Source organism: Poecilia reticulata, linkage group LG5 (genome assembly GCF_000633615.1).
Source record: "Poecilia reticulata strain Guanapo linkage group LG5, Guppy_female_1.0+MT, whole genome shotgun sequence".
Taxonomy (NCBI): domain Eukaryota; kingdom Metazoa; phylum Chordata; class Actinopteri; order Cyprinodontiformes; family Poeciliidae; genus Poecilia; species Poecilia reticulata.
In genome coordinates this window covers 1,374,197-1,394,373 of record NC_024335.1, presented here as the reverse complement: position 1 = coordinate 1,394,373, position 20,177 = coordinate 1,374,197, and the positions used below count along the sequence as shown (strand labels likewise).

General features: G+C 45.3%; 1 protein-coding gene across 5 annotated transcripts in view; it reads left to right on the top strand.

Annotated features, from left to right (window-relative positions):
* The window catches only part of LOC103464285 (plasma membrane calcium-transporting ATPase 1-like), a 63,151-nt gene extending 49,087 nt beyond the window's left edge, over positions 1-14,064 (top strand). For 3 of the 5 annotated variants that reach the window (XM_017304710.1, XM_017304711.1, XM_008408277.2), the window contains 8 exons: positions 44-150; positions 1,840-2,031; positions 4,186-4,399; positions 4,472-4,683; positions 5,221-5,328; positions 6,376-6,558; positions 9,971-10,178; positions 12,855-12,943. In XM_017304710.1, the coding sequence (XP_017160199.1) occupies positions 44-150; positions 1,840-2,031; positions 4,186-4,399; positions 4,472-4,683; positions 5,221-5,328; positions 6,376-6,558; positions 9,971-10,178; positions 12,855-12,859 (1,229 nt within the window). In that variant the 3' untranslated portion in view covers positions 12,860-12,943. Of the gene's footprint in view, positions 1-43; positions 151-1,839; positions 2,032-4,185; positions 4,400-4,471; positions 4,684-5,220; positions 5,329-6,375; positions 6,559-9,970; positions 10,179-12,854 lie in introns of all 5 variants that reach the window. The other 2 variants (XM_017304713.1, XM_017304712.1) reach the window with 1 other exon arrangement.
* The last annotated feature ends 6,113 nt before the right edge of the window (positions 14,065-20,177 follow it).

Here is a 20,177-nt window from a genome sequence, read left to right as displayed (position 1 = left end):
CCTCCTCAGGGGCTCCTCCTCACTTTCTGCTCCTCTGTGTCAGGAATCATCGACAGCACGGTGGGAGAAACCCGACAGGTGGTGGCCGTGACGGGAGACGGCACCAACGATGGCCCTGCCCTCAAGAAAGCCGATGTCGGCTTTGCCATGGTAACCGTTTCCTTCACATCGTCTCAATCCCAGCTGGAGTTTCTCCGCTTCGGTAACTAAAAAGGAAAATGAACAGCGTCTTGGATTCATGGAGGCTCCTCCCTGCAGAGTTCCTCCTCCTCCTCCTTCAGATCAGATCAGAGATTCCTGGGATTCATGAGTTACAACACATTCACACCAGATTAACTCCTTAAGCTTCACAGAGCTGTTGGTCCATCCAGACTTTATCTGTGATGTTCTGACCCAAAGTTAAAACAACCTGTAATGCAAATTCACTCATCATTCATAAATTTTGCAATTTTTCTACAAATCTGAGCAATCAGATCATTTTCAGGATTTCCTTCTTTTCTGACCAATCACTGCAACTCGGCTGAATTTTTGACCAATCCCTGCAGCCCCCTGATTTAACTTCCTGTTTCACATCTCCTGAAAGGCGAACCTATAAGATGAAAGCAGGTGTGACGCTAAACTGTTTTTAAAAGTGCTGCAGGATTTGCTTCTGCTGTTTAAACAAACACAGAGCACAAATGGGACATGACCTCTGAACTCTTTCAGCTGTTCCAGGTGTTTCATCAGTTGTTATGGCGTGGAAAGGTGATTTTCTGAGCCGTCTTTTAACGCATCCTAAGCTGACGGCGGTTACACCTGTGGATCTGATAACTGAGGAGAGTTTGCTGCACGAAGCGTCTGCGTCATGTTCAGCAATTAACCAGAGCAGAAAGGCGACAAGAACTTTCAGTTTTCTTCCAAACAAGCCCTGAAAGTTGATTAATGCTGTTGCATTCAGATAATGTTATATTCAGATAATGTTAGCTAAATGATGAGCTAATCCAGTATATAAAATAAATCTAGTTAACGAGAATATTATAATGCTGACCTCACCTATTTTACATCCCTTATAACCTAGTTAATACCAGGATTACTCCTGACCAGCTTTTATTTCTCTTCAGAAGTTGTTCTCACTGTTTCTTATCACATATTTAAAATAAATTTTTATTGTCACACTAGAAGAGCAAAGAGTCAGGGAGGAGACATTAGACCAGAGGCCAGCAGCAGGACGGTGAGGATGATGATGATGGTGATGATGCAGGGTTTTCTCAGGTAAGGAGAGATTATAACCTGATAAGAAAAGACAAGAAAAGGGAAAGTTATGTGCAAGAATTTAAACTTTTTTGTAAAATCCTGTTATGACAAATATAAAGGCTAAAAGATTTGCAGCTTTTTGGAAAAGGTGCCACAAAATCAGTATTCATAAAAAATCCTGAAGGGACTCATAATAACACTGACCAGCAGATGGCAGCGAAGGACTGCCTTTATGACTCCAGCTATGTGTTTAAAATTCGTCAACAGGCATCAGCGGTAAAATTTCAACAATAGTCTCCAAGGTTCGCCCATCCAGTCTACATTTGCTTTGTGGACTTAGAGAAGGCATTGAGCCATGGGAACCCCGTGGGGGTCAGCTTGGGGTACCACGGACTGTCGATCTACGTTCCTACCCTCATCTGTGGTCGTGTGGCTTTGAGTTGAGACCAAATGAATGAAATCACAGGTCCAAGCAATCAGAGGGAGACCTCTGCTGACCCGTCCTCTGCCAGGATGTCTTCGTTAAAGCTCCTTCCTGTTTTCATCGCTTTGTGGGCTCTTAGCATCCTACAGAGATGTGCAGCTCATCCTGCGTGTCACCTGCAGGGCATCGCCGGTACCGACGTGGCTAAGGAGGCCTCCGACATCATCCTGACCGACGATAACTTCACCAGCATCGTGAAGGCCGTTATGTGGGGCAGGAATGTCTACGACAGCATCTCCAAGTTCCTGCAGTTCCAGCTGACTGTCAACGTGGTGGCCGTGATCGTGGCCTTCACCGGCGCCTGCATCACCCAGGTGACCGTCCGCCTCCGCCCCCTCCAGGCCGAAATATGATGGCCGCAGGTTTCTGACCCACTGGTACAAACCAGAGTCATAAATCAGTTTCAGGTTGATACTGAGTATAGAACCGAGGTTATTATAGTTCACTTAAACATTTTCATTAACTGAAATAAATAAAAACGGCAATTAATGGGGGAAAACTACAACTGAATGGGATTTTATATTGTGCATATATAAAACTAAAGCATTCTGAATTTCTACATGTAATAGCCTTTTTTTCAAACTGATGTGAAACTGATTTTTTTCCCCGCACAAGCAGTTTGCGTCAGATGTCGGCAAATTACGGCTTTTACAGAAATCCGTAAAATAGCAACACCAAAACTTTCTGCTGAGTGTTCATTATCCAGTCGATGTTAACTCCTTAACATAATCACAATCTTTCGGTGAATTCTGCTCCTGAAAATTAAAGAAAAAATTTAATTATGTATGAAAAAACTAAAACTACTGCTATAACTAATAAAAACTAAACTACAGCTAAGCAATATTTAACTAATAAAAACTGTCAAACTCTCTAAAACTGAATTAGACAAAAACTCAACAAAATTAAACTAAAGGTAATTTTATTTATATAGCACATTTTCAGCAACAAGTCTGTACAGAGTGCTTTAGAGGGTTTAAAAGGAAATAAAAACAAAATCACAAACCAAAGGAAAGAGCAAAAGAAGAAAAAGCTAATAATGTTGATCCAAAGTAAATAAACTAAACGATAATGAAAAACCCTAAACTACTTTAGTTTGAACTGATTTAATAAAAATATGTCTGCATGTGGCTCCAGCCAGCTAATCAGATGCTAATCAACACATTAGTGAATTTGTCGCTTATTGATTGAATCGTGTGATTTCCTTGGAAGAGGGCTCTGACTGAAGCGTTGAAGAAGATGATAGTTTCTGGTCGTCTTCATGGTGTCAGGAAGTGATGCGACCAGGAAGCTGAACTCCTGAACCGCGGCAGAGCAGAACATCTGGAGGCTGTGTGTTAATTAAGAAGCTCACAGCTGGCACAGTGATAACTAACCGCTCTGCAGCACCGGCAGCATCAGCCAGGCCGGGATTCAGCCTGAAACCATGGCAACCCGTCACATCCGCGGTCCTGAAATAAAACAGGAACTCAGCAGGCTCGGATTTTCCCCCATCAGCAGCATCAGCGGCGGCGGCGGCGCTTGGTGCGTGTTGAGCCACCGGCATGTTGACACGCATCATTAGAGTCGGTCTGTGTTGAACAATCTGGAGGTGGGGGGTGTTAACGAAGTAAAATAATGTGACCAGATAGTGACAGCCTCGCCGTGAACACACGCCCTCTGCACCAACATGGCCTCCAGCCTGCAGCGAGTCACACTCATAAAAGGATTTTATCTCTTCTTCTACTGTTATTTAAAAGATAAACATCAGGTTGTTTTAACCTGATTTTATGATCTTGGCCTAGCACAATAGCTAAATTTAGTCTGTGACAGACTTTCCCAGAAGTTATTGCAATTTATAATAATGTTACTTTGAAAGAATTTTCAAGTTACCTAATAGAAATGGCAAAATAATGCAAAGATCAATAAACTTTAAATTCTGATGATCATTTTACACTGGAGCTGGAAGACATTTTAAATATCCAAAATAAATAAACAAAACAACAAATAAAATGAATTATGAAGTGTCTGAAAACCAAATTATCCTTCAAAAAAAGACTAGTTGAGACCGAAACACCAGACTGGAGAGTTTTGGTAGAAAGACAGAAAAGAGGAAAACAATAAATCATCCAAATGGAAGTTTGTTATAAGTTATCATGCAATAAATTGGTTTATTGCTTATTATGACTGGATTAATCAAATCGTGACCTTTTACCTTTTGCCACATCACAACTTGCATTTCCTTTAATCAGATAGTGAAGCTACAGAGGATTCAGATGCTAATCGCTAATAAGGGAATTTATTTGTGTTGGAGGAAAGATGTGAAACGGCGCCATGTGAAAACATTTATTTGAGCCTAAAAGTAGCAAGATGGTGAGACTTTGTCGTCAGTTACCATGGTGACAGACATGGTTTTAACTGTAAACCCAGAGGACGGCTTTAAAAGTCATGTTATTGTTGACCTCAGAGCTAACGTGCGCTCCACGCTGCAGGACTCCCCTCTGAAGGCCGTGCAGATGCTGTGGGTCAACCTCATCATGGACACGCTGGCGTCCCTCGCCCTGGCCACCGAGCCGCCCACCGAGTCGCTGCTGCTACGCAAACCCTACGGCCGCGACAAGCCCCTCATCTCCCGGACCATGATGAAGAACATTCTGGGCCACGCCGTGTTCCAGCTCATCATCATCTTCACTCTGCTGTTTGCAGGTGAGCTTAGCTCAATGCTAGATAATGCTAACAGCGTGCATGTTGTAGCTACAGCTTCTGGTCGTTTCTCAGGGGAAAAGTTCTTCGACATCGACAACGGCCGCAACGCTCCGCTGCACTCCCCGCCGTCTGAACACTACACCATCGTCTTCAACGTGTTCGTGATGATGCAGCTCTTCAATGAGATCAACGCCAGGAAGATCCACGGCGAGAGGAACGTGTTCGAGGGCGTGTACAAGAACCCCATCTTCTGCAGCGTGGTCCTGGGCACCTTCGCCCTGCAGGTACCATCATCATCATATTGCTTCCAAAATCTGGGTCCAAACATTATTTTTATTTCATTTTTTTTATTTGTTCAACTGCTTTTAAGTTTCTATGAAGAAAAAGAGAAAATTAGATGTTCTCGATTCTCACATTCAAACTAAACCCCAAAATATAAACAGAAAGGTACAAAATACACTGCTCAAAAAAATAAAGGGAATACTTTTACATTTAAGTGAACACTGAAGTGTTCCCTTTATTTTTTTGAGCAGTATATAATACAAAATAATACAAAATATATTAAAGTGACAGAGAAAATCATTTAACTAAAGTCTATAGACAAAAAAGACTTATAAACTTATAAATAACTAGAATATGTCCAAAGCACATTCTGATGCTTTTGAAGCTGCTGAATGCTGTCTGGTAGCTGTTGTATTCCAGATCTGTGTCCAGGTGGGAAATGGAAAAGGAAGGATCTGACCCACACTCAGGTGGTGATCAGGACAAACAGCTGGTGGGGAAAGCATAACAAACGGTCCGTTTCTTCCTGTCCTGCTCAGATCATCATCGTTCAGTTCGGAGGGAAGCCGTTCTCCTGCGCGCCGCTCACCATCGACCAGTGGCTGTGGTGCGTCTTCGTGGGCATGGGCGAGCTGCTGTGGGGACAGGTGAGTTCCACCCACACACCTGGCTGCAGGGGAGCTTTGTGCCGCTGCCACGTTGCCGTAGCAACCATCGGCATGGCAATGAGCTCCTGTTTACGAGTTGCGAGGGAGAAGGAGCCGCAGCTGGTTGGACCCAAACAAACAGATTTGCAATAAATCAATTAATCACATTATAATTAAAGCAAACGCAATGATTTACATTTGCATTATTTATTTATTAAATGTTTCTCTCTTTTCACCAAAAACTGAGTGACTAAAGTCTTCAGTTTGGTGTTTTGGTCTCAACTAGACAATTTTGTTTTTTTGTTGTTTCTGTTATGTTTATTTTAGATAAAGGTGGGAAATGTGGACTTAGTTTTATTTTGTGGTACTATTGTAATAAATATAAAGGTGACAATAAAAACCACTTATTACTAACTTTTTAAGCAACTTTAGTCAGAGCTCAACAATTACTAATCTAGAAAAATATATGTAGGACACCAGTTAGATAAATAAATGTGATTTCTGTCACTAAACTGCACATAGTAACTGTATTAATCACATGTTCAAATTTAGGGATATTTATACTCTCATTAACAAAAAATTTAGAAAATAGAAAAATTAACAATTCTAATGATGCAGACACTTTTAGAGTTTTAAAAACCATTAATTGGGATTTACTGTCATAGTGATAAATCTAAATTCTGTTAAACACGTCATGATAAATTATAAACAAAATGCTAAATGGATGTTTAAAATGTCCTGCAGTTCCAGTGTTAAATGTTCACTAAAATTTTACATTTATTGATCTTAGAGAATCCATTCTTGCATTATTATATTATATTATATTATATTATATTATATTATATTATATTATATTATATTATATTATCGTTTATTGCAATAACTTAAGTGACAATTTATCACCAACAGCAAACATAGAAACTAGAATTATTCAATCTGCAAACTAAATGTTGAAACTCCTCCACTGCTGGTGGAGCCAGGCTAAACCAGTCCAGACTGGCAGGATGTTCTGGAAAGCGGGAAGTAAGCCGGTTCTCCTGTCCTCAGCTGATCTCGGCCATCCCGACCCACCACCTGAAGTTCCTGAAGGAAGCGGGCCACGGCATCACCAAGGAGGAGATCCACAAGGAGGAGCTGACGGAGGACACGGACGAGATCGACCACGCAGAGATGGAGCTGCGGCGAGGCCAGATCCTCTGGTTCCGAGGGCTCAACCGGATCCAGACCCAGGTACCGCTAGCCGTCCCGGTTCAAACTGGTTTTACTCACATCAAAGCTCTGCTGAACTGGGCAGCGTGTCGGCTTCACAGTGTCTCCTGTCGTCAGCGACAAGACCGAGGTTCTGTTAATTTCACACTCTGCTGCAGATCCGCAGCCCAGAACCTCTTCATTAAAACCTCCAATTAAAGCAGCAGGCGACCCGCTGACACCCACAGAAACTCCAGCTAAAACCAGTCAGGACTGCAACTGGTTACCAGTTCTGACAGACCACAGGACCATTTATCCTCTAGTTAGTGCAACTCTTACACTCATTGGCATGGAAACCAGGCTGGAGACTGTGTGTGTGCGTGTGTGTGTGCGTGTGTGTGTGTGTGAGAGATCCTCCTACAGGATCAACACACACTGAGCAGCAACATGTCCAGTCGGTCCATTCTGTCCCTGTTGGCTTCATTAGCCTTGATGCTAACACCCACGTCCAGTAGCAGCATCCAACACACACACACACACACACACACACACACACACACACACACACACAAAAACACAGTTTGTAGTTTTCTAGGTAAGCAGAAGCAGCTCAGTGAGTAAATTATCACTGCTGCTTATTCATTTCTGCATTAATTAACTGGAGACGATCAATTAAGATCCGTCCAATCGCGTCAAAACATTTAAACTCCTATATCAATCCCGATTGTTTTGTTTTTATTTTTATTAATTGTTTATTTACACAGTTGAATCTCTTGAGACTCATTTAAAAGAGACTCTGTTACACACATCACCAACAAATAACATAAAAACAATAATAATAGAATCTACTAAACACTAATAAAAGTCAGTACCTATGGATCTGAATTGTAGCCAGTCAGATCCAGTTTAATAAGCTGGTTGGTAAAACCGGATCAGTCATATTAAGCCCAGCACCTTTGAAACAGCCCAGCCTCCTGAGCAAGCACATGGTAGCAGTGGGGAGGAACCACTCCCTGCAACAGAACCAGAAACTCAAAGCTGTTTCTGTTTTCCATCAGTGCCTCTTAAAGACACAGGAGCCTTTTCCAGTTACTCAGCACCAGAACGAATAACTGCTCTTATCGGGAGCTGGAGGCGGGCTCATGGGGAACAGCGACCAATAAAAACACAGCATGCTCCAAAAACAGTAAAACTGCCGTCTTCAACAGGACGATGACAGATTAGCATTAGAAAACAAAACAGCACTGGTTTATTAGTTAATGAGGTGATGGCAGGGCTTCTGTTTGCAGAAATATAGCCAAATCATTGTAGCTAAAATGTCTTCCTGCTCTCTACGCTTCTAATCATGTGGTTCTAACTGGGCTTTCGGAAAGCTAACCAGTTAGGAATCGACTAACTGGTTAGTCTGGATTCTAGAACCAGAAACGCTAGAAAGAACAGCGCTAACGGCAGCAGCTGTAGATTATCCATCAATGGAGAGCAGTAGGAGAAAGTAGCAGAGTGAGGAGAAGTGGATTATGTCCAACAGCAGTCTAACTACAGCGCTAGCCCAGGATAAGCTAAGACGGTCTGTCTGGTCTTCCACTGAGGAGGATCCGATCGGCACCAGGAGCCCAACGGGTCCGAATGTTTCAGAGAGAAGAGATCCAGTCGAAGCACTCACCTGAGAAATGAGGAAGCCGTTTCCCTCTTGTTGTCGTGTATCAGAACGATCGTCCTGCTGGGACAGGAGGACGGCAGGACGGGGAGGCGAGCTAATTAGCTTCTTATCTCTCTGTGCTCCTCTTCGTCTCGCCCTCCTCCCTAATCCGGCGGGGCGGCGCTGCTCCGCTTGACGTCTCAGCAGTCAAACACAGAGGGGGAATAATTGGTACAAGCAGCACCTCACCGCTGAGACTTTATCAGTCATTCCAAATGACATTTCTCCTCTTTCTGCTGCCTGCGTTCCTCTGAGCGCTCTCCATTCATCCAGCTCCGCTTCCGTCCCTCGGATGAACGCGTCTCTAAATCACAACGGTTCCTCCATGACTTCCTCTTCTCTCTGCCTCCATCTTTGTTTCTCCCTCATGGTTCTGTTTCTTCACGCATCGGCCAGGACTGTGGTGTTTGTCCTGGAGGGAACCAAAGCACAACTTTGTCCTGGTTTCCGGCCCGATTCATTTTCTGATTTCTAGCGAAAACATAAAACGTTTTTCTTTAATGAAGAACAAATCAGATGCTCAGGTTAACAGAGTGAATTTCAATGTTTTATCCAGCGGTGAGCATCGGTAAAAAGTTAGCTATGCCATCCGCTAATCACAAACGTTAGTTCCACTAATTCTAAAGCACTAAATTCAACCATCTTAATACCCCCATGTGTTATATCGCCCTCGACTGGATCAAATCTGCCATTACACACCTTCCTGTTCGGTTTGCTCTTCAGGAAGTGATTCTTTGATCAGATTTTCCTCTAAAAGTTTCAGTTTTACAGAAGTTTACTTTTTCTAACTCTGCTGCTAGTTTAGCCGTATTGAACACAATAAGCATGCAGGACATAGGTAGATTTTAAACTGTAGATAATAAATAAACGTCGTTATGTGAGGAGAGGAAACATTACTGATGTGTAAATAGTCTTCACACACTTCAAAATAAGAGCGTGAATATAAACGTCTAGCTATTTAAAGAATATTTCAGAATACAGTTGAGAACCAAAACTTCAACACAGATGTTGAACTTTATTCAACCGCAAGTTTACGAAACAGCCAAATTAATTATTGCTTTTAAATAATTTTCAGAAAAATAAATTTAGGGGAAACTAAGAGTGCTAAAGTTAGCCAAAAGCTCAACCGTCTGCTGCAGGCTGCAGGTTTGTCACGTCCAAGTTTAAACATCTCCAGCTCAGATTGGGAGCAGAACATCAACTTTCAAATTCTCAGCTCAATTTAGAAATGGACTTTGACTAGGCCACAGGGTTCTGCTCCACCCCAGTGTCATGTCTTCCGCAGCCTCTAAAAGGTTTGCTACCAGGATTGTCCTGATTTAACTCCATCCATCTTCAATTCTCTGATGCAGACCAACATTAAGCAGCTTCTGAAGGGAATTTGTTGTTTAAAATGCATCAAAATACAGAGAGCTGAATAAAAATGAGAAACACACTTTACAGATTATATTCAATAGTCTGAAAATCATCCATCAGATCATAAAATGTCAGTGAAATACATAGAAATCTGCGGCTCTTATGTCAGAAAAGGAGAGGGTTTGTTTTCTGCTGATGGACAGAAATCCAGCGGATCCGTTTTCAGACGTAGTTCTGGTGGATTTCTGGAGCCTGAAGGAACCTTTCCACTGACCTCCTAACTCTGTTCAGATCTGCCTTTGTTTAACTCTGTCCTCTCTAATCCCTCTGTGAACGTGTCCCCGTCCTGCTGTCCTCTCGCTCTGTCTCTGCTGTCTAACTGTGGCTGTCCTCCCCCAGATGGATGTGGTCTATACCTTCCAGACGGGCCAGGCGGCGGTGCCCGGTGCCCTGCGCCGCCAGCCGTCCGTCGTCAGCCAGCACAATGACGCCACTGCCGCCAAAACTCTCTCTAGCCCCACCCACGTAGGGCTTAGCTCCTCCTCCTCTCTCACCAACTCGGCTGGGGCTCCGCCCCCTGCTGCTGCTTCCTCCTCCGCCGCAGGCAGTGAGTGTGTGACTGGAGGCCAGCTCACACGGCGCCTCATCCAGGCTGGACTCTGTTTAATCTGCATGAAACTGCGTCTGTCCTCGGCAGGTGTCTGCATGTCCTCGTCTGATCACAAACTAGACAGGAGGTCAGGAGAGTTTTAGTTCTGAACAAAGATCTCGAACTGAGCCCCAGTCAAACCAGAACCAGCAAGGCGAAGAAGTAGCTGCTCCGCAGGAGGAAACCATCCAGAAAGACTGAGAGTACTGGAGGAGATGATAGCATCCCTCCAGGGGTCAGAGGTCAGGAGTCCAGGTGTAGAAGGGTCAGAGAACATGCAGACAGCCTCCTCTGCTTCATCTTCATCTCTTTCAGTTTCAGCTTGCTCTCAGCCGTTCCTCCTGCATGCTCTGGACGTTTGACCTGTGAACTCGTGTAAAGACCTGGTGAGACTTGCAGCCGTGGAGTTGGAAACAGAAGAGAAGAAGGCTTCTGATTGGTCGCCCTGCAGGCTAAACGATCCATAAATCCGCTGCTCAGAGGCAGCAGCCTGGTTACCAAGATCATTTTATGGGTTTAAATCCTTCGGGCTCCGCAAGTCTCTCATGGTTTAACATCCAGGAGTGTCTAAACTGTGTGTGTGTGTGTGTGTGTGTGTGTGTGTGTGTGTGCGTGCGTGTGCGTGCTCAGCTGCAGCTCTCCTGTGGTTCAGCTTTGAACTGCAGGTTATTAATTATAATGGAGAGTGTGAGCTGGTGCGTATAAATCAGGGTGATCGGCAGCAGCCGCCTCATCAGAGGAAAGGCCTCCAGAGGACAGAGCAGGATTATGTTGGGTTGTGTTATCCGAAGGCTCCCAGTGACCCTGACGGTTGACATGGCTTCGTGACCCGCAGGGGCGCAACCTCCTCTGACTGAGTCCTGGTTTCTGGTTCTGAGGCTCCGGTTGTCACGGTAACCAACAGGATACAGGCTTCAGGAGTGAAGTTTACGGTCTGACCTGTACGAGGAATCTAACACCAGTTCAGGTGGAAGTGTGACTGTTCAGAGTTCTTTGACCTGAAAAAGAACCGGATATTAGTCAGGATATACCTGAGCCTCCCGTCCCGGTTTGTGGTAAAGTGGATGATCCTGTTGAGGATCAGGGAGCGCCGCACGTTTTCATCCCAGAGGGAAATTTAAGCCTTGTCCACAGGGAGCCGATCTTTATGGAAGCAAATATCTTCTCCGCATTGTTTTTTGTTCCAGAGAAGTTTTCATCTGCATTAACTCACACAAATCCGCTCTGAGTGTTGTTTTAACATCCCAGACCAATAGGGGGCAGCGTGGAGCAATGTGTCAGCCAATCGGATTGCTTCAAAATGAACTCCACTTCCTGTTAGGAATTAAACGTGGCGATCATCAGTGTGGACAGATGTGCAGGTTGAACTACTTTTAAATTGCGTATTAGAACATAAAGTTAATGAAACACAAAAGGATGATGATTGGGAAAGTAAGTTTGACAGACAGCCAGTAGAGATCGGTGCATTATTCATCATAGGCTGTAACGTTTGGGATATTAAATTTCTTTTTGTGTTTATTTAAAAAGAGTTTTCTCAAATCTCCATTTTGATCAGAGTTTTTATAAATAATTGTTTTTTACTGATATTAAACTGAGTTTTCATGGGGACGAAAGGCCAAAATGCACAAAGATGTATTAGTTTTTCCAGATAATGTTTACATGTGGACAAAGCCTTAAACTGCAGGAAGTCTGAAAACCCAGTCCAGAACTGGTCAAAGTGACTTTGTTCTGGTTTTTCTGGCTTGGACCACCTAGTTGCTAACTGGGAGTCTTTACGTTGAATTCATGGAGAAGTCTGTAGTTTTTAAAAAGAAAGCGCTGCATCACTGAGGAGCAGTGAGGAACTGGTGGCGTGTTGGAAAACAGTAACGGGTGTAAAAGTGAGGAACAGAAGGTGAGTTTAATGATCTCTGGGTTGGAATAGTGTGTGCTGGGATCGAGGGTGTGAACTATCCTACTGCATCAGAATGGAGTGCTGTAATGTTTTTGCAATTTCAGCTCTTTTATTCCTTCTTTTCCATAAGTAAAGAAAAGCAGATTTCTGAGAATAAAGCTTCAACATTCTATTAAAGCCCTTCAGTGATGATTATTATAAACTGATCAGAAAGTAGGTCATGTCGTCAGTTTAACTTTTATGAATGAATCTTTACGAGTGTAGATGGAGCGTTTCCTTAGTGTTGCATGAGATGAGGTGACACTTTGACTCAGTTGTTGCTGTGATGTGGTAGTAGCAGTTGTGCTGGTTCTACAGCAGTGATGGAGATCGGGTCGTTCATGCGGAAGGCGGGCTGGAGCATCCTCCATGGTTTGATGGGGTGTTAGGAATAACTGCATGATGCCTAGATGGTCGGCCTGTGCGCGTGTGTGCGTGTGTATTCAGCTGCATCCAACATCATGACGAGCATTTTTGGTCCGCTTGTGTTTAAGAATCTTTCTTGGTTTTTCTCCAAAGTTTGCAGTCATCGTTCCTTCGTTGTAATTGTTGTGATTTGTGGTTTTGCATCTCCCTGTCCAGATCCGGATGCATCCCCCCCCCAAGCCCTATGAATGTCCCATCAGCCCCGCTGCCTGTTAGAATCAGTGTTGTTGTTGTTCATCTTCCTGCTCCTGACGTGTCCTCTCTGTCTGTTTCAGATTAAGGTGGTGAACGCGTTCCGTAGTTCCATCTTCGAGGTGGAGAGTCCACATTCCCGTAGCTCCATCCATAATTTCATGGCCCATCCCGAGTTTTTGCCGCATTCTGAGGAGGAGGCGCCTCGGTACAGCATCATTGAGGAGAACAGCGACGCGATCAACTATCTCCACTGATCCTTGGCGAAGGAGAAGCACCTGGCAGCAAGGAGCTCCTCCTCCCTCCCCTCCTCTTCATCACCTCCACCAGCTGGGTTGTTGCTCTGAGGAGGGGCATCATGACTCACCCTCTCATCAGCACACATCCTCGCCCCACGCCGTCTCCATCCTGACTGTGATGTTGTTCAGTTTGTTCCTCCATCGCCTCCATCCCATCAGCTGGGGGCGAAGCCTCCTCACCAGGAACATCTGCTTCTCGTTTAGACTCCCTCAGTTCACTTATAGAAATCTTCCTTTTTCACCTCTGCATGCTGCAGTGCATCGTGGGAAGACAGTTTGTTCGCTTCCCAACACGGCAGCATCCAGAGACGACCCGCTCTCCGACCTCGTCCCGTCTGAGCCGGGTTCTGTTTCCCCCTGCGCCGGTTTATCCGCAGCGTCTGTCTTAACCTGATGCATGTTTTGATTTCCTGTTGAGTCGCATGATGGCTGAGTCCAGCTGTGTGGACGCGTCTCTGTTCAGAGCTCCATGATCTTCCTGTCTGTCCCACGTTGGAGAACCTGAAGGATCCTGCAGATCTTCTGCTGTTTCGCCGCAACATGTTGATCACTACCATCGCATTAAACACTAACCGTTTCGTTTCGCTCCCCTCTGACGGGGACGCCGGCGCCGATCGGCCCATCTGAGCTGCACCGGATCAGGTTAAACTTAAAGGGGTAGTATTATGTATTTTCCAGGCACAAAGTGCCATTTTATAGCACAATCAAGTAACTATTGTACCTTCAGTTATAAAAATGCTGTCTATATCAAACATGACTTAAAATAAATTTCTTTACCATTTAACGCCTTGAAATTGGGACTCTGTCACTTTTAGAAGCTCTTTCTGACACTTTCCACTTGGAGACTGCTGCTCTGCGTGGAGAAAGCAGCGCTCAGTTAAACTACACACTTCTTCACCCATGGTGGTTGCCATGCAGATTAAAGGATTTCTCAAACATGCATGAAAGAATCAAGGCACCAACACTCCAGGTATGTTTTTGATGAAGGAATAACATCATATAACCTGATGTACAGCTCAAAATTTTACATAATACCCCCCCTTTAAAAATCACGGAAAAAAATCTGAGCTAATTTCAAACACCAGCGTGTTTAGAGTTTGGCCCGACTCAAACATGGAGCCCACTTTTCCTGCTCTGCGTGATGGAGGCCTGGCTGAAGCTCCACCTCGCCATCACAGAAGCCCCGCCCCCTCAGGCAGCTGAAAGGAGCTTCCTCTGCTGCCCTGTCATCACACACTAAGGAGTTTCAGAACGAGCTGACTGCAGTACTGATCCGTTGGCTGGATCAATGCAGGAAGTTCCCTGGAAGTGGAGCCATGAACAGAGTCAGAATGAGGCTGCAGACACAGACTCCCAGAGCGAAAAGCTCTTAAAGCCARTAATGGACAGTAGGCTCAGTGTCTGCAGCTACAAGCTCCTGGGTCCGTCGTCGTCAGGCCTTCCTGGACTGCCCAGGTCATTTGTCGCCAGGAGCCCTTGGAGCTCATGGATCGCCCAGTGCCAGAAAGTCCTGGGTTTTCTGCCACCAGGTGCTCCTGCATCTTCGGCCAATGGGCACTTCTAGAGCTCCTGGGTTGCTCACCCCCAGGCGTTCCCTGACTGGGCGCTCTTGGGTCATTTGTCATCAGGCGCTCCGGATTGCTCTCCACTGGGCGCTTCTGGATCGCTTGTTGCCAGGCGCTCCTGGGTTGTTTGCCATCAGGCGCTCCCAGATCGATCGCACTGGGCTTTCCTAGATCGTTCTCCGCCAGGCGCTCCCCGCTGAGCGCTCCCGAGTCGTCTGCCGTCGCTTCGCTTCCCTCGTTTGTCTGATTTTCGAAGAGCTGTCAGTGACATCACACGGCCAGCAGCGGAGCCAGCGTCTGCTCATCACCATCACCGTTACCCCGGCGACACCGCTCCGCCCTGCTGTGTTGGACAGGCGTCAGTGTGGAGGCCACGCTGAGGTTTATAGGAGACTGATGATGTCACCAGTCGGCCTGTAGAGTTGAATCCACTGTGTCCCCGCCGCTTCCCGCAGCGGCGCGTCCGATCCCTTCAAACAGCCGTCGGCCTCTCCTGACGGAGGCGATGTGCTACTACTGCCATATTTTCCATGACTTGGTTAATCTTTTCCCCTCGACGAGCTTTTTCTAAGTACTCAGAGCCATATTTTCTAGGATGTTGTTTTCCATCATTATTCCAGAGGCCCCACCCTGCCCTCCAAACACGACCAAAAAGCGAGGAGAAACTCTTCCGTGTCACTGCCGAACCGTGTTTGAAGGACCTCTCCGATGTTTACATGAGAAGCGGTTTGACCCCCCTCATCTGTTCCTCTCCTCAATCTTACTGTTTAACTGAGTAGGAAACCTTTCTTGCATGGTGTTCATATAAAATTCAATGTTTTGTTCATTTTTTACAATTCTTCTGTATTTTTATATTGAGTACTTTTTAATATTTTGCAGATGTATGAATCTGTGTACAGGCTGAGGAGTTTGGTGAGCGTTCAGAACCTGAATGATAGGAATCTGCCGTGGACTCTGTTTTTACAGCTCCCAATGTTCTGCCACGTGTGGCGTCCGAGTCACCTGACGTTAGGGCTCCCAAACCTGCAGTGACTTGTTTACTTCCTGTTGGCTGTTCACTTCCCATCAGCCCCTCTGGCTCCAGTTTGGTTTCTTTGTTGTAACGGTTCTGACTTGGTTTGAGTCCAACATTAAACAGGAATGTATCGTTATTCCTCCAACTTCTGGGTTTGTTTGTTCACTGGATCATGTTGTGTCCGGCTCCAGGCTCCACCCTTCATCCAGAGCTCGGTGCCGGTTGGGTCAGTCATCCGTTTGCAACCTCTGTGGGACTCTGGGTCAGAACCGGGCCTACGATAACCAACTCCTGAGGTTGGTGTTTAGACCCATCCACATTTCAGCCTCGTCTCAAACACTCAGTTTGGTCTCTGGTCCGTTTCAACACGGAGACTTTTAACCAGGTCCAGACAGACCTGAGAACAGAATTCCAGCAAAAACCTGAGCTTAGTGCCGGTAGAACCGGGTTGGCCCAGGTCCAGAGGCTCTGCCAGAACCCGGACTTATCCATCCTGTAAAATCTGACTGCAGCAGTTAGAGCTGAGTCGTTTTCCAGTCCGGCACCTGGTTCTGGAGCCTGGAGCGGGACACAAGGTGCCGCTGCGCTCCATCTGACTTTCAACCTACTGTGGAGAGGGCGGGACTGTTCAAGCTCTCTGACGTCACTTCCTCTTCCTGCTGAACTCCTGCCCCTGACCAGCAGGTGGCGCATGTGTAAATAATGTCCCATAACGAATGAGGCGAACCAGGAAGTGGGAGAGCGGCCAATCAGCCAATCATCACCCAGCATAGCTTTAAGATTGTTCTGCCAAAGTCGTTTCCATCTTCTCTCCCCCCTCCCCTCCCTCGGCCTGGTTCAGGATTGTCCCTCTGCTCTTGCCGTAGCCTCAGTGGCTCCGCGGGGCGTCCGGCTGCTCTGACCTCATCCCGGACGCCCCTGCAGCAGCAGCAGCAGAACTTTGTTTTCCATCGTGTAGGAACTTCTTCCGTTACGACCTGCTCATCGTCTGCAAAACGAACTGGAACATCACAGCTGGAAGCCACATTTACATTCCGTGTGTATTTATCTCCGATATGTACGAATATATATCAGATTTAAATATGAAGGCAGAAATCCGGTTCTCTGTTTGAACTTTGTTGCAAAAAAGACTGAAAGTTTTAGTTTCTGTAATTACTATGATAGCCAGTTATAGGCGTTGGTGTTATTTTTGTATAAACATGATATCATCTATGTGGCATGCATGACATATATACAGACTTTGGTGGTTTAAAGCAATATGTCCGACCTGGTGCGATTGGTTCCGTCGTGTTCTGTGTAGCCAGAAAAAACCCAACAAAACCCAGAAAAAAGAATCAGCGGCTGTTCAGTATCCGTGTTCAATGTTCTGTGTTCTGCATGTTTTAGTACGGAATGACACATCCCAACTGTTGACTCCACTCACACACACACACACACACACACACACACACACACACACACACACACACACACACACACACACACACACACACACAGTCTCCGTTACACTGAGAGGAGAAAACACTGAGCAAACCTGGAATCTCATCTTTCTGTTCCCATCATTCCCATCTCAGCACTCAGGTCCCTGAACTCATCGCTCGCTCTCACCAATCGCATCAATTGATCTGAAAAACTAAACCTCCAATCTCTGGATCAGAATCCAAACTTTCCCATCAGCAATTTGTCGTCCACAAGCTCCAAAAGTTCAAATCTGACGTCAGAAATTCAGTTTCTGAAAAATTATCTGCTGCTTTACGTATTAACGCGTCTTCAAGATTTGTCCAAAACGTTTCTTTTTCTCTCCGGTTGTTGGATGGTTCCATCCAGCCGGGGTATCCGACCCGGTTCAGGTGTCGCACCAGATTCTGAGACGCCCCTGGATCCGGTGTGACACCAGATTGACAGGAACCAGTCTGAAGCTGTAAAACATGTCAGACATCCGGACTGTCTGGAACATTTAGGTTTTTTGTTGTTGTTTTTATTTTTTTGCGTGGATGTTTTTCCTCCTCTGCAGCTTCCCGACGTCCGTCTGACGCTGAGAGGGAAAAATGAAATATTCCAAGGAATCCATTTCAGCTCAAATTTAAGAGGCCAATGAAATTATTATTATTATTATTAGAAATATTGTTATTAAGTAAACAAAAGCTGATGCAGTCAGAAATGTTTGAAAAATGTTTTTCAGAATAAAAGCCTGTATTTACTGCTTGATAACGACTCACATTGTATTTCATTTAAAACTCATCTGGTTCACAGCAGCAGCTCCAGATCTGCAGCGCCACCACCTGGCTGCCACCGGCTGCTGCAGACACCTCAGTGTTGGCGCTCAGTTCTGGTTCTGAGCCTCGGTTTAGATTTGGACCAAAACGTCCTGTGCTTCCCCACGCGTGTGTGTGTGCGTGTGTGTGTGTGTGTGTGTGACTCATCCAGTCCGTTTGTCTCTTGTCCTCCTGTTTGCTTCGATCTATGCAACAGAATAGTCCCGTTCTCCACCTGCTTCCTCCTCCTCTTCCTCCCTGTCCGCTCCTCTCATTGGTCCTGTGACCTTCGGTTTTCCGTGCAGACAGAAGCGCGACACACACACTCTGATGGATGCGCGTGTGTGTGTGCACACACTCCTGGTTTTTCTTTTCTCTTTTGTAAGATATGATCGTGTGGAATGCCCTGGTCTTAGTGTCATGTCGTTTGAACAAAAGATGATAATCAAGCAACTGAGAACAAGTTGTTACATAAATATATATATATATAAATATATACAAATCTATATACATAAAAAAATAAAGCCATTGAAATTTGAAATAAAACTGTGGGTTTGTGGTTCTTTTAAAGATAAAACAGAGTTTTTAGTTTCTTTGTGATGAATAAATGCTGAGTCACCCAGTTCTCCAGAACCATGGTTTGGACCTGCAGTTCTGCAGGTTTGCAGCTCAGTACCTGATGGCTGAATCGGGTAAAAAAAGTTACTGCCATCCATCCGTCCGTCCTCCTTCCCTTCCTGCTTTACTCGTTGGGCCTGTTGGATTTGATTTAATTCAGGTTAAATGAGGTTTCTTCAAACATTTCATTTTTGTTGGACTCTGTTTGCTTCCCACTTTGTTCCCTTCTAATTAAAATAAACCTTATAGTTGGTTCAGAGCTGAAGCTTCACTGTTTCAAACGGTTTTTATTCTCCGGTGTGAATATGTCGGTTAAAATCCAGGATATTTAAAGCTTCTCTAAGCAGACTGGATTTTGGTTAAAACTGAAAACATTTTCTGTATGGAAGGTCATTACTGCGACTGTCTCTCAAGAGGGTAGAGCAGTCGTTTGAAGGTTGAAGGTTCAATTCCTGCTTCATCCTGTCATGTAAATTGGAGCGTTGGGAATACTCACAAGCCCCTGACTGCGTCTCGGTGTTGGAGATTTGTTCCAGTGAGCAAGTTTCTTGTTTGCTAAATATAATCACATGTAGCAAACAGGAACCTTTGCAAAGATTCCTGTTGTCTCTGACAATGAACCCAACAGCAGTTCAGATCACCTGACCTTAGAGTCTCCCGGTGGACTTCACAGGGGTCTGAGTGGGAAGGATGGCTGAGCATTGGTTTTGTTGTTGGACATCTATGAGAAGCACTGAATGTCCAGAGCAAACACCATGTATGAGCAAGAACACTTCTGAATGATTAATCAGTCGTATCAGACCTGCAGGGTTATGTCTTGGATACTCTGGTGAAGGCAGAGTGTGCAATCTTCTGGTGGTGAGTTAAACATGGTGGCAGGGGAAGCTGCCAGACAGACCTGGTGAATCCAACGGCTGGAATGTCTGCTGCAGAATCTGTCTCTTTCCTGAAGGGAGAGTGGGAAGATGGAATCTGTGTGGACCATGCTCATGACTTGTCACTGCGGATGCGGCTTCCAGAAGCTGTGGCCTGAAGGTTTTTAATGCCTTTTGTGGTCAAAACCACAGGATTTGCTAGTTGACACAGTGGTGATGGAAGCCGTGAGGCTGAAAGAGGCTTTTAGGGCTTGACAAGTACCAGGAGGCTGGAAGCACTTTGTTCTGTTGGGGAACAAAAACTAGGGCCTGGGAGGAATTCAGACAGGCTATGAAAAGAGACTTTAAGCTGGCATCAAGGAACTTCTGGAAAACAATTCAGAAACTCAGAAAGAAGAAACGGGGCTCATCCCAGTGTGTGAGGAGGGGAACCGCAGACCCAATCTGAGGATATCGTTGGGCAGTGAAAGGAGCACTTTAAGGATCTCCTCAATCCGGTCACCATGTCTTCCATGGCCTGAAGATGAGTGAGAATGACATCCATCCATCATCATACATGCTTATCCCTAGTGGGGTCACAAGGAATGCTGGTGACCCTCCCCACAGGTCAACAGGTGACCTCTGGACCTCATTTCTGCTCATAGCAACACTCCGAGTTCTAGCGGAGATAAACAACAGTGTTGTTACAGACTGTCCCTTCAGGCAGCTGAAAGGAGCTTCCTCTGCTGCCCTGTCATCACACACTAAGGAGTTTCAGAACGAGCTGACTGCAGTACTGA